Source organism: Dromiciops gliroides, chromosome 4, assembly GCF_019393635.1.
Source record: "Dromiciops gliroides isolate mDroGli1 chromosome 4, mDroGli1.pri, whole genome shotgun sequence".
NCBI lineage: Eukaryota > Metazoa > Chordata > Mammalia > Microbiotheria > Microbiotheriidae > Dromiciops > Dromiciops gliroides.
In genome coordinates, this window is record NC_057864.1 from 181,057,413 (window position 1) to 181,076,781 (window position 19,369).

At 44.7% G+C, this 19,369-nt stretch overlaps 1 protein-coding gene across 3 annotated transcripts in view; it reads left to right on the forward strand.

The window, feature by feature from the left end:
* LOC122726404 (junction plakoglobin) overlaps positions 1-5,018 on the forward strand; it is a 35,157-nt gene extending 30,139 nt beyond the window's left edge. For all 3 annotated transcript variants that reach the window (XM_043964092.1, XM_043964094.1, XM_043964093.1), the window contains exons 9-15: positions 1,088-1,243; positions 1,456-1,575; positions 2,002-2,152; positions 2,251-2,372; positions 2,712-2,751; positions 3,043-3,212; positions 4,064-5,018. In XM_043964092.1, coding sequence (XP_043820027.1) covers positions 1,088-1,243; positions 1,456-1,575; positions 2,002-2,152; positions 2,251-2,372; positions 2,712-2,751; positions 3,043-3,194 — 741 coding nt within the window. In that variant the 3' untranslated portion in view covers positions 3,195-3,212; positions 4,064-5,018. The remainder of the gene's footprint in view (positions 1-1,087; positions 1,244-1,455; positions 1,576-2,001; positions 2,153-2,250; positions 2,373-2,711; positions 2,752-3,042; positions 3,213-4,063) is intronic.
* The last annotated feature ends 14,351 nt before the right edge of the window (positions 5,019-19,369 follow it).

A 19,369-nucleotide genomic window follows, 5' to 3' on the forward strand; every position in this document is an offset into this window, starting at 1 on the left:
CTCCTCCTGCTCTGACCAGCCCTTTTCAGTTTCCTTTGCAACATTTCCCACAAATGTGGAAATCCTCTGAGGCTCTGCCTGGGCGCTTCACTTTTCCACGCTCTCCCCCTGCTTCTCATATGCTCCTGTGGGTTTAATTATCTGATGACTCATATGTCCATACATCCAGCCCTAATCTCTCCTGAGCTCCAGTTCTGCTTTTCTTTTTGCCTGCTGGACATTTCCATTATCTTGGATTCAACGTGTCCAGAACAAGACGTGATATTTCCCCCAAATCCTCCCCACCCCATATTTTTGTTGAAATGACCACCATTCTTTCAGTTTCACAACCTTGACTCTCACTTTTTATCTCCCTTATCCTGTCCCCCCACCCTCATATCATCAATCAGTTGCCGAGTGCTGTCAATCTTGCACGTCCACCCCCCAACATCTCTTACAATCATTGGTCTTCATGTCTGTCCACACAGCTTCTATCTTAGTTCAGGCCTTTATCTCATCTCATCTGGGCTCCTGCAATAACCTCTTTATTGGTCTCTCTGCTTCCTTTCTCCCCTCTTTCACACATCTGCTAAACTGGTATCCCTAAAGCACACATCTGAGCCTTTACCCCTCCACATATGGAATAGGCTTCCTTGTTACCTTCCTCTCTTAGAATTATTATCATCTTTTAAAGCACAGCTGGGGTGCTATGTCCTACATGAGGTCATTCCTGACATTCTCCGCCCACCCCACCAAATCACTTTGTGCTTGTTTTTACTTATTTGGGTGTGTGTTGTGTCTTATGGAAGAATGCAAGTCCCTTAAAGGGAGAGACAATTTTATTTTTGTTTTATTTATTTATTTTTATTGCCAGCTCTATGCAAGGGCCCATAGTATGTATTTAATGTTTGTTGAATTGTTGCTTTGCGGTTGATCAGGAAGACGAGGAGAGAAGGAAATCTAGTGATAGGGGTATCTGATTCACTGCAAATCTTTTATGGTGGTCCTGTGTTCAAGTTAAGGGATTTGATGCCCTGCTGCTGGGAAGCTGCCCAATTCTCTGAAAGTGCTCATATTCACTGTCCTTCTCCTTTCCCCTTTTTATCAGGCAACCATTGGATTAATCAGGAACCTGGCCTTGTGTCCTGCTAACCATGCTCCCCTCCAGGAAGCAGCGGTCATTCCCCGCCTCGTCCAGTTGTTGGTCAAGGCCCATCAGGATGCTCAGCGCCATGTGGCTGCAGGCACACAGCAGCCCTACACGGTATGTGTCCTTGGATGGTCCCCCTTATCCCCTTCCTCAGGCTCTGCTATTTGGCACCTAGGACAGAGAAGGGATTTGGGGCCACCCCACTGTCAGGGAGGGGCACCAGCTCCTTACTTTAGCCGTGGACTCTGGATCTGTGAATGTAGCACCTGTTGTCCGCTGGAACTCTGAGGATTGCTGCCTATCCTAATGCCAGTTCATGTTTGCAGGATGGTGTAAAGATGGAGGAAATCGTAGAAGGCTGTACTGGTGCCCTGCACATCCTTGCCCGGGATCCCATGAACCGCATGGAGATCTTCCGGCTGAACACCATCCCTCTGTTTGTACAGGTGAGTTCAGGGTAGGCGGGTGGCAGGATAGGCACAGACAAGCCATCTCTCTCTACTCCTTACCCAACTGAAAGGAAAGTCTCATGTGCTGATGGGAAATATGGAGAATGGGAGAAGTCTAGCTTCCATAGTCTCTGACCTCAGAAGCTCCCTGTCCATTTCTGGAGCCATGGGCTTCTCTGCACACAGCCAGAGATGTCCGTGCCTTGGTATTCTTACTCCTTAGGGAATGTTCCCTCTATCCTTCCCAGGGTGGCTTTCACTGTGAAATAGAAAGAAAGGTGATCAAGCGGAGGAGCCCTTTGGCAAGCAGGAAGGCAGAGGGATGGGTGTGTGTGTGTGTGTGTGTGTGTGTGTGTGTGAGAGAGATGGGACCAGCAGCCTCTGCCCATGTCACATCATGGCCTCTGTCCTTACCTCCCCCAGCTCCTGTACTCATCAGTGGAGAACATTCAGCGAGTGGCGGCTGGAGTGCTGTGCGAGCTGGCCCAGGACAAAGAGGCCGCCGACTCCATCGATGCTGAGGGGGCCTCGGCCCCACTCATGGAGCTCTTGCACTGCCGCAATGAGGGCACTGGTGAGGGTGGGGCTGACGGGGGAGGGGGCAGGAGACTCGCTTTGCCCTAACTCTGTCTCCCCTTCTAACTCCTTGTGTTCCCACTTCCCTACCACCAGCAACCTACGCCGCTGCTGTTCTGTTCCGTATCTCTGAGGACAAGAACCCAGATTATCGCAAACGTGTTTCTGTGGAGCTCACCAATTCACTCTTCAAACACGACCCAGCTGCCTGGGAGGCTGTGAGTATCACAGGCCTCAGCCTGGGCATCCCCTTCCCTCTTCTCCAGTATCATCATCCCACCCAGTTCCCTTCCGTTCTTTCCCTCCCTTGTCTTTGTAGTGGGGGCCACCAGGGCATAAATAGAATTACTGTTTAACCCTGAGGTCTGAACTTTGGAAGTGAATTTGTGATGGAGAGAGGGTCATGAACTCATTGCTGCATTTCCCCACCTTCCTCCGAGGAGACCTCCCCATCTGCCTGTCCGGTGCTTCTAGAGGCAGGCGCGTCTGCCGTTAGTCTGTCTTCTTCTTCTCTTTACCAATCCATAGCTTACGTTTCTTTCTTTATCTTTCTCTAGGCCCAGAGCATGATCCCCATTAATGAACCTTACCAAGAGGGTGAGTATCTGGCACAGAACAACAGGAGAATGTTTCCATGAGTGTGTGTCCTGGATGTCTGTGTCTTATCTCCAAAGCTAGCTGATAAATAACTATAAAAATCCCTGTCTGGCTAACTCACTGTTTGTCCTCTGGGGCCCCTGATATCTCAAGCGGTAACTGTGGGTCTCTGAAGTATGTGGGTAGGGGATATGGGGAGGAAGGGGATGGAGGAGGACGCTGGAAGCTACCTGTGTCCATTCTCTTTTCCCATGACTTGGAAGTTCCTCAGCTGAGCCTTTTTCTCCTCAGACCTGGATGCCACATACCGTTCCATGTACCCGAATGACGGACCCCTGGACCCTATGGAGATGCACATGGACATGGATGGGGACTACCCTATCGACACCTACAGTGATGGTCTCCGGCCCCCCTACCCTACTGCTGATCATATGCTAGCTTAGCCCAGCCCCTCACTCATGGTATGGTCCTCACCCCCAAGGCTTATTCTAGCTTTGCATGCTGGCCTAGCCCAGCACATTTCTCTTCCCTCTGGGGTTCCCTTCATCTCTTCTCTGAAGGTTGTTCCTTTTTCTTATTGCAATAGCAATAGCAGCATGGGGTTGGTGGGAGAGAGTCTCTTTTTGTGCAGAGATCTCACAAGAAAGTAATGCTCTGGGATCCCCTTATTCCTATGATTTTTTAAAAAAAACACCTTTAAAGAATACATAGAGCGGGGGCAGCTAGGTGGTGCAGTGGATAGAGTACCAGCCCTGGAGTCAGGAGTACCTGAGTTCAAAATCCAGCCTCAGACACTTAACACTTACTAGCTGTGTGACCCTGGGCAAGTCACTTAACCCCAACTGCCTCAGTGAAAAAAAAAAAAAGAATACATAGAGCATCTGCTATGTGCACATCACAGTGCTAATCACTGCAGGAGGAACAAAGAGTATTCTATTTCCCACTGTTGGAATGTCTTTTTTTGGGGGGTGGGGCTAGGCAATGAGAATTATGTGACTTGCCCAGGGTCACACAGCTAGTAAGTGTCAAGTGTCTGAGGCCAGATTTGAACTCAAGTCTTTCTGAATTCAGGGCCGGTGCTTTATCCACTGTACCACCTAGCTGTCCCCAGAGAGCTAATTTTCTTGTCTCCACCTCAGTGGAACTGGTAGAAAGGGAAGCAATTCTCCTGGGGTGGATCACCTGCTTGGTTCTTTGGGAGAGGGGAAGATGGGGGAGGGGAGGAGAGGGTGATTTAGAGCTACTATGGAGAGTCTCATGGAGAAGAAGTAGTCTGTTCAGTGACTGTTTCACCTTCTCTTTTTCCCCCCAGGTATCATTCTTGATCCCTAAGTGGCTAACTCCAGGTGAGGGACTGAGACAGAAAGTGCCTGAGCGGAAGACCAAGCTGGGTGGCTGGGACTTCACTCACCCACGCCCATAAGAGGTTCTCCTCTTTAGGGTTTTTATTAATTTTGAGTTCTCTTTCCGTGTGTGTGTGTGTGTGTGTGTGTGTGTGTGTGTGTGTGTGTGTGTGTGTGTGTGAGTGTGTGAGAGAGAGAGAGAGAGTGCTGTGGGGTCCAGGGCCTGACACCCTGTCCCCACCAGCTCTGTGCCAAGGGGGCTTCATCTCCCTCCCCTGGCTCCTGAAGCTTTAATATATATATAAATGCCACCTCTCCATTACTCCCATCCCAATGACCTGCCCCTGGTTCAATCACTCAGGCACCTTTCCCCCTTTCCAAACTCTCAGTGCAGGCAGTCTGGAGCCTGGGGAAGCTTTGGTTTTGCTGATTTCTGAATTTGCTTTTTCCAGTCCCCTCCTGATTCCCAGCCCAGAGTTTAGGACTCAAAATTTCAGAAACTCAAGTTTCTCTATTCCAAAGGACTCTGAAAAATAAAGGGACAGACTACATGCAATGGGCCCAGAGAGAAAAAGAGAGTCGTCTCACTCTAAGAGACTTTCTGCTTCTCTCTGCAGGATGATGAATTGGCTTTTTACCATTAATAAGGAGAGCTCAGTGTGCAGCCCCTTCTCTCCTCCCACCTCCCCATGTAACCACTCTGATCCTGGAGAAGCAACTCATACTCTTGACTGACCCTCCCTGGTGTGTGGTGTGGGTTTCTTCCCTCTTCCTGTTTCATTCGTCCCACTGCCCTGCTTGGGAGTGGTAGGGGAAGCTGAGGGGAGCAAGAACTGAGAGTTTGACTATAATCGCTGTAAGTTTTTGGTTATTGGTTTTTTTTTTTTGTATAGACCAAAGCAAAAAATAAAAATAACAAACGTATAAGGGTCTGAAAAGCAGCTACTTTGGAGAGCTGGGATTGGGGATGGGGTGGGGTAGGAAAAAAGGGAGGGTCGGGGGTCCATAACTCCTTTATTATCTCCCCAACCAGATTACATGGGGGCTTAGGGATGGGGGATCACAACCACAAATGGGGGAAAAAACACACTAGAAAGTTTATTTTGTCCTTCAGTTAACAAATTCGTTGTATTGAATGATCCTTGTGTAGAATACTTGGGGTTCACAGAAGATGCTCCAGAGAATGGAGGATAAATTGTCTGTCCTAAAGGTCCTTTCCCTTGGTAAGGTGAGCTCTTAGTTTAATGGAGGAGTCAGGACACACCACGATGTAAGAATATTTACCTGGCAACATATAGATAAGGAATGGAGCAGAGAAGAGATAACCAACAGGTATATTTAATAAGGGCCTATTGTCTTTAGATTGGACACAATCCCTGTTGTCATTCATATTCTAGTAATTTTGGGGATACTTCCACTGAAACTGATCTGAAGCCTTTGGTAACTGGTCTTGGAAAATTGTGGCTAAAAACCCCATCACCTTGCTGCCAAATTGCCTCTTCAAACTTAGCTAGGCTGGTCCTCGGATAAGAGGACACACAATCATCACTTAGGCTGTACCTCAAGCCTTTCCTGCCAAAGCTTATGCCCATTCCTTCAAGAATTCAGAGTCTCTAAAAACTCCAAAGGGGATTGGAGTAGGGCTTCAGTGCAGGCTAGTAACAACACACTGTTACATAAGGGGGTTAGTCTTTTTTTTTTTTTTTTTTGCGGGGTAATGGGGGTTAAGTGACTTGCCCAGGGTCACATAGCTAGTGTCAAATGTCTGAGGCCGGATTTGAACTCAGGTACTCCTGAATTCAGGGCTGGTGCTTTATCCACTGTGCCACCTAGCTGCCCCAAGGGGGTTAGTCTTAAGTGTGGGCTCTGAAGGGGAAGACGATCTTCAACTCTGCAGGGTGATCAAATCAGAAGACTCCATGGAAAAGGTGACATTTGGATTGTGATCTAAAGGATAAATAATGAGTGGAATTCAATAGGCAAAGAGGGGGCAGAGGGCCCAGCAGGCCTAGCAGCAGTGTGAGCCAAGTCACAGAAGCATGTGAGTGCAGCATGAGGTCAGGGAGGAGAGGGACATGCAGTTTGGATCACATAGTGCCTGATGGGGAGCAATATGAGATAAGCCTTGAAAGGTAGAGGTGGGGGTGGAGGTGGAGAGGGGCCAGGGAAGATCTGAGCACAGAAGAATAGCAAGACCAGATCTGTGCAAAAGAAAGTGGATTCTGATGGCAAAATGGCGGATGGATTGGGGGGTGGAAGAAAAGAGGAAAACTTGTTAGGGGAGGCTATTGCAATGATTCAGGTAGGTGGCAAGGACTTGTTATTAGGGGGACAGCTGCGGAATGAAAGTAGAGGGAATGGTCTTGGGAGCTATAGGTGGAGCCGACAGGATTCGGTAACTGCATGTGAGGGAAAGGAAAGAGTCAAAGCAAACCCTTAAAGATGTGATCATGGAGCCAAAGTCATCATGGACAGAAATAGTGAGGTCAGGAGGAACAAGTTTAAGGGAGAAAGATAAGGACTTCGGGGTGGAAATCCAGGTAGAGATGCCCTTCAGGCAGTTAGAGACAAGGACCTGGAATTGCAAAGAGAAGTCAGGACTGCACAGAGGTGTTAATTGAAGCTGTGAAAGCAAATGATATTTTTGAAAAACTTAATTTGGGGTGGGGGGGGGAAGATTAGTTTTTTGAAAACTAAGGAGTTTTGAGGTTTGTTGTTCAGTTGTTTTCAGTCAAGTCCAACTCTTCGTGACCCCATCTGGGATTTTCTTGGCAAAGATGCTGGAGTATTTTTGCCATTTTCTTCTGCGGCTCATTTTACAGATGAGGAAACTGAGGCAAATAGGGTTAAGTGACTTGCCCAGGGTCACACAGCTAGTAAGTGTCTGAGTTGGATTTAAACTCTGTTCTTCCTGACTCTAGGCCCAGCCCTTATCATTGTACCACTAGTTGCCCATGGGAATGTTTGTAGGTAGATGGCAAAGATGCAGTGAGTGGTAAATCAGAGATTAAAGAGAGGTGAAAGAGAAAGGATGATTATTGGACCTGGAGGAGGCAGCAAGGAACAAGATCAGTACCTTAAGTGAAGTATGAGCGTACCTTTTCTGTGACCAGAACCAAGGCAAGAGTGGATGCTGCTGCTAAAGACTTTTGAGGTTGGATGGTTTCTATTTTCTCAATGGAAGTAGGTTAGGTTATCTTGCTGTAAGTGTGGGAGTCAGGATGTAATTGGGGGTAAGAGAAAGTTTGGAATAATCTTTGAGGGAATGAGATAGCAAATAAATAAATAAATAAATGTAGACACAGTAGGATTGTTGAGAAGCTTCAAGAAGACCCTGGCTGAGATTTGGTATCATGAATTTGTAGTGATTGGAATTGTTGACTTTGCCCAGAATCCCAGGAGTGAAGGAATTGGGTGGTAAGGGTTACCCAGGGCTGAGTATTCATTTTGGGGAATGGGAGAATGTCAAGGGGACAAGACATTCTTGGGTAATAGCTAGTAAAAGGTTAAGTGCCATAGCATCCCCAAAATGTAGGCATTGGAATAGATGGTTTTCAAGGTCCGTTCTAGTTCTAAATTCTATGATTTTATGTAGGGAAACCAGGTAAATAGGCAAATGAAGTAAGGAAAAAATAAGTGGGGAAAACAGAGATGGCTCAAGGGGCTGGTGATGAGGGTAGAGAGTAGATTTTAATGTGACAGAGTCAAAAGGATATATAGTCATGGTTGGGAAGGGGAATTTCAAAATTCTAGATCTTGGAGGTGGTTCAGTAAGGACCTAGTTTCTATCCTCAAGGAATTTAGATTCTGGTAAACAATATGGGGAAACACCCTAGTATGTTAACAGCTGAGTCCCATAAGAGAAGGATAAAAATTTGGTAGTCCTATCTGGGGTAATCAGGCAAGGCTTCATAGAGATGAAATTTAACTTGGCATTGAAGAATAAATAGAATTCCAACAGGCAAAGATTGAGGGTGGGAAGGATGCTAGGTGGTGGAGACCTGAACAAAGGTAAGAATTCAGGAAAGTACAAAGTATGCTTGGTAAACTGTAAATAATTCAGGTTGGGGGGACCACTCTGTGTGTGTGTGTCTAGTGGGAAATGTGGACAGAAAGGTAGATTGGGACTAGATGAAGAAAGGCCTTGAATACCAAGGCTGACGTAAGGAGGGGACAGGTGCGAGAAAGAGTGGCACAGGTAGTGAGAAAAATGGAAGGCAAAAGAGAAGGAACACAAGGTTTTGAGACTGAATAACTTCGAGAATTTGGTAACTAGGAGGTCATCAGTGACCTTTGAAAGAGTAATTTCAATAGAGAATGTGTTTATTGTTGAATGAATGAATGAGTCATGGGAAAGAAAGTCAGATTGTCAGGAAATCAGATGGTAAGTGGGGGATGAATCGGAGCCATTGAGTATAAAGTCCTCTTTTGAGAAGGTGAAAGAAAGGAGAGAAAAAGATAGTATTGGCAGGATTGAGGAAAGGTTTTTGTTTGGGGGAGTAATGGATAGAAAGTCTGCTTTGAAATCAGGAAGACCCAAGTTCAAGACCTACCTCTGACACACATAAATTGCCTGACCATTATGCAAATCAAGACTTAATCTCTCAGTGTTCTAGGTCACTCTCTAAGATCATAAATTGCTGAAAATGTGTCAACTTAGATTGATAGGGGGAATTTGCTCATGGCCTGGGTGGGGGAAGTTCTACACCAATGAAATCACAGGTTCAGGCCACAACCCTATCCCTAACATAGGGGACACTGGGGCACCTCTATAAACAGAAGGGGCCAGTAGAAAGAGAAAGATTAAAGGTTCAGTGAAGACAAAGAATAATTGGTAGGACCAGATCCTGGAGGACTCAGGAAATCCACTGCACAGAGAGAAGGGTTTGCCTTGAAAAGGTAGAGGGTTCATCCTCTTAGATGGGAGGGAAGGAGAAAATAAGTGAAAATACATAGAAAATTTAGGGTGGAAAAGAGAGAAATCAAAGGGACTTCTCAAATGAGATATTTGTAAAGTACCTAGCACAGGCTTAACAAATGCTTATTTCCTTCTCTTCCCTTTCCCATCTCCCAGTAGAACAGCAGCAGCTGAGGTCATCTCCTAGGAGTGAGGAGGGTTGGGTTGGACTTCAGAGTTTAAGGAGCATGCAAAATATTTTGACTCATTAAAAAGTCAACAAGAATTTTTTTTTTTAATTATCACTTGCAATAGAGAGGGTTGAGGATGGGTTTGTAGGAGATAAAGTAAGCACAGGCTTAATCAGTGTGTGTTAACTAAGGAGTAGAAGTAGAGTTCGGATTTACTGAGGTTTGGGAATTTGCAAAGGACAAAGATGGGAGGTTAAGATAGGAAGAATTTCGGGGTAGCTAGGTGGTGCAGTGGATAGAGCACTGGCCCTGGAGTCAGGAGTACCTGAGTTCAAATCCGGCCTCAGACACTTGACACTTACTAGCTGTGTGACCCTGGGCAAGTCACTTAACCCCAACTGCCTCACTTAAAAAAAAAAAAAAAAGGAAGAATTTCTAGCATGAGCATGATGAAATGGCTGATTGCATGGTGCAGTTTGGGTACAGAGACAAATGAAGCTTTGTTGCCGTTCAGTTATTTTCAGTGACTCTACATGACCCTATTTGGGGTTTTCTTAGCAAAGATACTGGAGTGGTTTGCTATTTCCTTCTCCAGCTCATTTTACAGATGAGGAAATTGAGGCCAACAGGATTAAGTGACTTGCCCAGGGTCATATAGCTAATAAGTGAGGCTGGATTTAAACTCAGATCTTTTTTTTTTTTACAGGGCAATGGGGGTTAAGTGACTTGCCCAGGGTCACACAGCTAGTAAGTGTCAAGTGTCTGAGGCCAGATTTGAACTCAGGTACTCCTGAATCCAGGGCCAGTGCTTTATCCACTGAGCCACCTAGCCGCCCCCCTAAACTCAGGTCTTCTTGACTCTAAGCCTAGTGCTCTATCTACTGAGCCACCTAGCTGCCCAAGGGGACTAAAGATTAGGACAGTCAAGGATTTGGAGGTCACAGTGAAGATGAAGAAGAGATTCAATAAGGGTGAGAATGAGGTGAGAAAGGTAGAAGTTATAAAGGTTTTAAAGTCAGAATGATATTTTAGAAGGGAGAGCTGTTTGTTGTGATGCCAAGGTCCAGTTTGTGGCTTTGCTTGGGGGTGGTCGAAAGCCGAGGAAAAGGAGCTGTTTGAGATGGTAGAATCAGTGTTGGAAGGGACTTCTGTGGTCATCCAGTCTCTGCCCCGAGGTGTCCAGTGGCTGAGAAGTTACTGTTTCTTTTTTTTTTTTTTTTTTAGTGAGGCAGTTGGGGTTAAGTGACTTGCCCAGGGTCACATAGCTAGTAAGTGTTAAGTGTCTGAGGCTGGATTTGAACCCAGGTACTCCTGACTCCAGGGCCAGTGCTCTATCCACTGCGCCACCTAGCTGCCCCCGAAGTTACTGTTTCTTAAGGGAGCCCTTTCCTCTTCGTACAGCTCAAATTGTTTGGTCAGTTAAATTCAGCTGACATCCATTACATCATGCGTGAGGCATTGTACTACGTTCTGGGGAACAGAAAGTATGACACAGACTCTGTCCTCAAGAAATTTAGAGACTAATGGGGGAAGGGATACACTCATACACAAATAACTAATAGAAATGTGAGATGAGTACACAGTGCTATGAGGAACTTAAGGAGGGAAAAGATTGCTTTCATCAGGTTCTGCCCTGGAGGATGAGGGTTCAAGCTGGGTCTTGGAGAAAGGGAGGGAGTTCAATGGATGGAGAAGGTCAGGAGCAGGATTCCATGCTAGGCCAAGGCACAAAGATGGAAGGGGGCATGAGAGGAGTGTAATCTGGTTTAATTTGAACAAGAGTCCATGAAAGGGAAAAAACTGAAAAGGGGATGGCAAGGTGGGCTGGAACCAGATTGCATAGGGCCTTAAATGTCAGGATTTGGGGAGAGGGGAATAAGCATTTATATAACACTAAGTGCTTTACAAATATTATCTCCTTTGATCTTCACAACAGTCCTGTGAGGTAGAGGTAGAGAGCCCTGTGAGGAAACTGAGGTTAAATGACTTGCCCAGGGTCATACAGCTAGTGCCTAAGGCAGGATTTGAACTTGTGTTTTCCTGACCCAGGGCTCTGTCATGCTGTGCCACTTAGTTTCTAGCTGATCAGGATTTTTGTACTTAATTTCAATTCAATTCAATTTGATTCAATAAATATTAAGTTCCAGGCCCTGTGCTAAGCACTGGGGATGCAAAAAGAGGCAAAAGACAGTCCCTGACCTCATGGAGCTTATGGGGGAGACAACATGCAAACAAAAGCAAGCTACATGCAGGATAAACAAGGAACAATGAACAAAGGGAAGGCACTGGAATTAGGGGTTTGGAGAAAGCTTCCTGTAGGAGGGGGGATTTTAGTTGGGACTTAAAGGAAGCAAGGGCCAGTAATTGGAGTGGAGGTGGGAGAGCATTCCAGGCATGGGGAACAGCCAGAGAGAATGCCTGGAACTGAGAGGCCTCCAGCATGACTGAATTGAAGAGTATAAATTGAGGATTAAGGTGTAAGAAGATTGGAAAGGTAAGCAATGTATTTGGGAGGCAATGGGGGCCACTGAAGGTATGGGATAGAAGGATAATCAGATTAAAGGGGTACATTAGGCACATTGCTTGGGAAATGCTATGAAGGATGAACTGAAGAGGGAACAAACTTTGGCTAAACAGATCAGTTAAGAGACTATGGTATATGGGGCAGCTAGGTAGCTCAGTGGATAAAGCACTGGCCCTGGATTCAGGAGGACCTGAGTTCAAATGTGGCCTCAGATACTTGACACTTACTAGCTGTGTGACCTTGAGCAAGTCACTTAACCCTCATTGCCCCACCAAAAATAAAAAGAGAGAGAGAGAGACTATGGTGTGGAGAGATGAGGCCCTGAACTAAAATGATTTCAATGAGAATGGAAAAGGATCAAGAAAAAGAATCATTCATTCAACAGAAGATTAGAACTTGGAGGAATCTTAGTGATAATTTAGTCCTAACCTTATTTTTTAGATAAACAAACTGAAATGGCTTGTCCAAGAGGGAATCACCAATTTATCTATCTATCTATTCTGGGCAATGAGGGTTAAATGACTTGCCCAAGGTCACACAATTAGTAAGTTTCAAGTGTCTGAGACCGGATTTGAACTCAGGTCCTCCTGAGTCCAGAGTTGGTGCTATGTCCACCACGCCACCTAGCTGCCCCCCTACCAATTCTCTTCACTCCAACTCAACTACTCAGCAAGACTTGGCAATGGATTGGATGAGGGGTGGTGGTGGTAAGGGAGAGGGAACAGTCAACAATGATTTTGAGATCACAGTCTAGGGTTTCAAGGACTATGAAAGAGAAGTGTGTGTGTGTGTGTGTGTGTGTGTGTGTGTGTGTGTGTGTGTGTGTGTGTAAGGTAGGTGCAGGATTTTGGGGGGAGGCTCATTAATTTAGTTTTAGACATGTGGGGCTTGAGATTGAAGTAGGTCTTCCCAGTGGAGACCAGTAGACAGTTGGAAATGTCTGAAAGACTGAAAGCTGAAGGACTTCTGAATATAAAGTTTGGGAATCACCAGCACAGAAGTGATAATTGAAGGCTGTCAACTGTAGATCACCAAGGGGGAGTGAATAGAAAGAGAAGAGGAGGGGCTTCTAAGCTAGTGAAGTGATTCCAGCAAAGTCCTAAAAAGGGTCCCAGAAAAACCAGTGGTAAAGAAATCTGAGAAAATCAAAAGCAGGAGTAATCCCCTCCAGCCAAGCCAGAACTGCACAAAAAAGATGGCTGGGATCCTGGGGATAGCAGTAGAGGTAGGTGTTCAGAGATGCCAGCATGGGTGCAGGCAAACACAGAAGCCCAAAGTGGCTAAGGTAAGCTTGGGAAATCAAGAAGAGTTCCTGTAGTGGTGAGAAGAGGGGGATTCTTGCCAATGGACCTGAAGTCAGATGTAAACCAGTGCCAACAACAATAATAATCTGGTGCCTGAAGCTAGATCCTGGTTATGACCTGTGAGAACACAAATGGGGGATAGAACCAGACTGCCTGGGAAGCCGCAGACTGTAGCCAGCTCATTCTGTAGGTGTCAGCTCCCCAGGGGGCTGCCTCCCTAGGTAGCTTACTCTTTTATTTGGTCATTTGTAAAATATGGAAAACATAAACCTTCCTCAAGTTATGGTGGGAAAATGACCTATGACAATTTTCAGGGATTGAGATAGAATTGTTATCATCATCACAACTAGCTTTTTGAGGTTTGCAAAGTACTTGACACACACATGCCTCATTTGATCCCAACAATTCTGGGAAGTAGGTGCAGTTATTATTCCCATTTTAAAGATGAGAAAACTGAGGCAGACAAAGGCAAAGTGACCGGCCTAGGGTCACACAGCCAGGAGGAACTCAGGTCATCCCAACTCTAGGTTCAGTGTTCTATTCATGGCATCACTTAGCTGCTGGGAAATGTATGGCTGCAAAAGAAGGGTTCAGTCATGCAGCAAGAATGAGGACTAACAAATGAGTGTTTCACTGTTTCCTGTATAATTTTTTTTTTTTTGGTGGGGCAATGAGGGTTAAGTGAATTGCCCAGGGTCACACAGTTAGTTAAAGTGTCAAGTGTCTGAGGCCGGATTTGAACTCAGGTCCTCCTGAATCTAGGGCCGGTGCTTTATCCACTGTGCCACCTAGCTGCCCCCTGTTTCCTGTATAATATTAAAAGACCTAGAGGAAGTCCTCCCTCATATTGGATAGACATGCTCGTAGCAGATTTATGGGAGAATATACAAAAGTCACACAGGATGAGAAGATATGGACGGGTTACAATCTGCACTGTTGGAAGGTGCACCCTTATCAACACGGTCATGGAGCCATTGAAATCCCGTTATTCTCAAAACTTTTTGGAACCTGCTCATGTCATAAAACATTTTTAGCTATCCCTCTAAGCTTTGCACCATCTGCAAATCTGCTAAGCATGCCTTCTCTGTCTCTATCCAAATCACCGATACACATGTCGAACAGCAAAGATCCAAGGACAAAGCCCTGAGACACTACTAGAGACTTCCCTCCAGGTTGACATTGATTTATTAATCACCACTCTTTGGCTTTAGTCATTCAGCCCCCAACCTGTGCACTATTCTGTCTTCCACATTTCTCCATCTTGTCCACAGTGATATTAAGGGAGACTTTGTCAAATGCCTTGCTGAATGATGTTCTCTAAAGTCCCTTCTAGTTCTAAATCAATAATTCCTGTGGCCCCAGGCTAGTAGCCCCCCCACCCCATACACCTCCAATTAGTACTCAAGGGTTGGATACTCGGGAGGCTACTACTCAGTAATTGGATACTTAGGATACACTCAGGGTCTGGGGTTGATTTGACTAGATTCCCAGGGATCATTTTCTCTTCTGTCCATGGTCAGCTCTCTACTGCCAAAGGTCTTGTTCCTTGAGCTTGTCTGTGTCAGTATCTGCCTAAAGGGGATAATATATCTCTGCTTCCTGATGGAATTGGTGCCTCCTACTGGTAAAGCATCTCTACTTCAAAACGCCAAAGCCCATAGAGGGAAGAGATAGAAAATCCCTTCCTCTTGCCCCTCCTTCCTCTCCCTCTCCTCCACAAGTGGAAAGTGATTTCTTTCTTTCTTTTTTTTTTTTGTGGGGCAATGGGGGTTAAGTGACTTGCCCAGGGTCGCACAGCTGGTGTCAAGTGTCTGAGCCCGGCTTTGAACTCAGGTCTTCCCGAATCTAGGGCTGGTGCTTTAATCCACTGTGCCACCTAGCTGCCCCCTGGAAGGTGATTTCTTCTCAGGGACTAGGTTGAGGTAGCTGACTGGTGAAGTAGTATTGAAAACCTGAGTTCAAATACAGCCAAAGATGCTTACTAGTTGTGTGAACCTGGGCAACTTGCCTAAACTCTGTTTGCCTCAGTTTCCTTGTTTATAAAGTGGGATAATAACACCCACCTCCAAAGATTGTTGTGAGGATAAAATGAGATAATATTTGTAATGTAATTTGCAAATTTTAAGTGCCATACAAGTGTTGCTTTTACAAGCTATTAGGTTTTTTCTAATACTGTTCTCCTGGTTAGTGACCCAAGAAATAAAGGACTGAACTTTTAAAAAAGCCATCAGAGTCATGGGCCATGCTTCCTTTCTAATTCATTCGAGGAGAACTCTTTCACATTTGCATTAGTGGGTACAAGATCTGGACAAATCTTTACATTTAGTTTAACACCGCATTACTGCCCCTTATTTTCTATTTTTATATCTTCAGCTGGGGAGTTGGTCAAGAAATCAATCCCACTAACAAGTATAGGGTGTCTATTGGCCTTTACACTCTTAAAAATTATATCTACAGATATATCTATCTGCAATATCTATTTACAGATATCTATTGAATTAGTAAGTAAAAGATCTTAGTATTATTATGAAAGCAGTTTTTCAAGAACCCTCTAATTAAGCATCTCGGACAGAAGTTTTCTGGAGCCAGATTGATTGTTAAATTTTCATTGAGCATTTACACCTTAGGAATTGGGAAATACTACAAATTAGGGTATGATTTATTTTTGTTTGTTTTTTTTTTGGTGAGGCAGGGTCACACAGCTAGTAAGTGTTAAGTGTCTGAGGCCACATTTGAACTCAGGTCCTCCTGAATCCAGGGCTGGTGCTCTATCCACTGCACCACCTAGCTGCCCCCAGGGTATGATTTATTGCTCTATTGATTGTCTAGACTTAAGGAAAGGATGGAAGAAATGTTAATAATACAGATTAAAGGGGGCGGCTAGGTGGCGCAGTGGTTAAAGCACCGGCCCTGGATTCAGGAGTATCTGAGTTCAAATCCAGCCTCAAACACTAGATACTTCCTAGCTGTGTGACCCTGGGCAAGTCACTTAACCCCCATTGCCTGCAAAAACAACAACAACAAAAATAATACAGATTAAGCTTAAAGGTGTGTCTTGCTCACCTTTTTTTTGGGGGGGGGGGCAGTTAGCTAGTTGTTAAAACATTTACCAGCACACCTCCGGTCTGAAGGAAGCCCAGGGGTTCTAAAACCACACTTTGAGAACTGCTGATCGATAGCATTCCGTCAATCTGTTGTTCAGTTTCAGTTGTGTCCAACCCTTTGTGACCCTAATTACTGTTTTCTTGGCAAAGATACTGGAGTGGTTTGCTATTTCCTTCTCCAGTGGATCCATTTTGTCAGGCAATCACTTGCCCAGGGTCACACAGCTAGGAAGTATCTGAGTCTTGTTTTGAACTCAGATCTTCCTGACTCCAGGCCCACTGAGCCACCAGCTGTCTCCCCTCCAATCTAGTAATCCTCTAAAAAAGGAAATGAGGTTGCAGCTAGGTGGTGAAGTGGATAGAGCGCCAGTGGGGGAGTCAGGAGTACCTGAGTTCAAATCCAGCCTCAGACACTTAACACTTACTAGCTATGTGACCCTGGGCAAGTCACTTAACCCCAATTGCCTCACTAAAAAAAAAAAAAAAAGGAAATGAGGTTAGTTTGACATGCCTTTGGCCATGAACACATACATTCTGGCTCCTAGAGATCACCCTTTCTTTTTCTAGGACTTAAGAGCCATCCCTGAATTATTTCTTCTAGGAGCTTGCCAACTATTCATATTCGGTTTTCTGGCTCATGATGTGAAGAATTCACCTTCTTTCTTGTTTTTGAAAATTATACCAACAGGTCATCTCCATTCCCCAAAAACTTCTATTCTTCACAGTTCTCCAAAGGTGATCAAAAGTTCAGTAATCACATCTGGCAGCTTGTTCAGTCCTATCCCCTACTCCCCTAAATGTCATTCATCTAGGTCTGGGGACTTGAGATCTGTAAGAGCAACTACATCCATCTCTAAAGAGATATCCAAAGACATCCATATCTAAAGAGCAACACTCCATCTCTTCAGTTACCTCAGAATTCAATTCCTTATTAAACATTTGTAACCTGCTTCTTTGTGTGTGTGTGCGCTGCCTTTTCAGTCTGAAGATCATTATCCTTGATAAGAAAGGAAGCAAATAAGAGCTGACCTCTTTATCATCAATTATCCTCTGATCCATCCTAATCCAATGGCTTAATTCCTTCCTTATTTCCTTCATTTTCTCCAATTTGGTTTCTCCTAGCCAAATACAATCTCAGCTAGTTCTGACATAATTCTGATAGGATTGTACCATGTTTGTATGTAACTGTAGTGATTTGTCCGTTTCTTACATACTCTGTATACTTATTTGGGGCTGCTAGGTGGTGCAGTAGAGTATCGGGCCTGAAGTCTGGCTTCAGACATTAGCTGAGAGACCCTGGGCAAATCACTTAACCCTGTTTGCCTCACTTCCTCACTTGTAAAATGAGCTGGAAAACGGGGGCAGTTAGGTGGCACAGTGGATAAAGCACCAGCCCTGGATTCAGGAGTTCCTGAGTTCAAATCCGGCCTCAGACACTTGACACTTACTGGCTGTGTAACCCTGGGCAAGTCACTTAACCCCCATTGCCCTGCAAAAAAAAAAAAGAGCTGGAGAAGGAAATGCTAAACCATGTCAGTAGCTTTGCTAAGAAAACCCCAAATGGGGTCATGAAGAGTCAGACACAACTGAGCAACAGCAAGAAGTAGGTTTTGTTTTTTTTTTTTTTTTGACGGGGCAATGGGGGTTAAGTGACTTGCCCAGGGTCACACAGCCAGTAAGTGTCAAATGTCTGAGGCCGGATTTGAACTCAGGTACTCCTGAATCCAGGGCCGGTGCTTTATCCACTGCACCACCTAGCCGCCCCCAGCAAGAAGTATTCTTATTCTTCAAATCTGAGTTCATTGATGAGTATTCTGTGTAACCATATGGATCTCTTTAGATAAATCTTCCTGGTAGCTAAGTGGCTTAGTAGATAAAGTACTATGCTCAGAGTTAGAAAGACCCCCAAAGTTAAAATCCTGCCTTACATAGATACTAGCTGTGTGACCCTAGGCAAGTCATGTAGAGGCAGCTAGGGGCAAGCAAGATACTTATTTAGGAGGTCCTTGCAAAACTACTTTCATAATAACACTAAGATCTTTTAGTTTTCAATACAATAAATATCAATAGATATAACCCACAAAAAATAAAAGGTCTTAGAGGGATCTTCAAAAATTTTTTAAAGTGTAAAGACCAGGGGGTGGCTAGGTGGCGCAGTGGATAAAGCACTGGCCCTGGATTCAGGAGTACCTGAGTTAAAATCTGACCTCAGACACTTGACACTAGCTGTGTGACCCTGGGCAAGTCACTTAACCCCCATTGCCCTGCAAAAAAAAAAAGTGTAAAGACCAATTTAGAACTCTAAATCTTATGAAAATGAATGCTGAAAACTACCCTTACATGTAACTGGAAAAAATAAAATAAATGTTTGTTGCACTGAAAAAAAAGTGTAAAGACCATGGGGCAGCTAAGTGGTGCAGTGGATAAAGCACCGGCCCTGGAGTCAAGAGGACCTGAGTTCAAATCCGGCCTCAGACACTTGGCATTTACTAGCTGTGTGACCCTGAGCAAGTCACTTAACCCTCATTGTCTTGCAAAAAAAAAGAAAGAAAGAAAAGAAGAGTGTAAAGACCAATAGACATACTATACTTATGTAGTGGGATTGATTTTTTTTTTTGTGAGGCAATTGGGGTTAAGTGACTTGCCCAGGGTCACACAGCTAGTAAGTATCTGAGGCTGAATTTGAACTCAGGTCCTCCTGAATCCAGGGCCAGTGCTCTATCCACTGTGCCACCCAGCTGCCCCGAGATTGATTTTTTTACCAGCTGCCTAGTTGAAAATATAAAAATAGAAAGTTAAAAAAAAAAAAGAAAAGAAAGTAAGGGTCAGTAATCATATAGGGGTTGCTAGTAGATGGAATACTGTGCCTGGAGTCATGAAGGCCTGAGTTCAAATCTGGCCTCAGACACTTACTAGTTGTGTGACCCTGGACAAGTAACTTAACTCTGCCTCAGTTCCTCATCTGTAAAATGAGCTGGAGACGGAAATGACAAACTACTCCAGTCTTTTTGCCAAGGAAACCCCAAATAGGGTCAAGAAGAGTCAGACACCATGAAACAACTGAACAACAAAAAGGCAAATCATGTAGCCTGTCTCTGCTGTGCCTCAGTTTCCTTATCTGTAAAGTGGGAATAATAGTAGCATCTACCTCAATAATAACAACTTCAGGGTTGTTGTGAGGATCAAACAAGATAATGTTTGTAAAACGCTTTATAAACTTTAAAGTGCTATATAAATGTTGTTGTTATTATTATT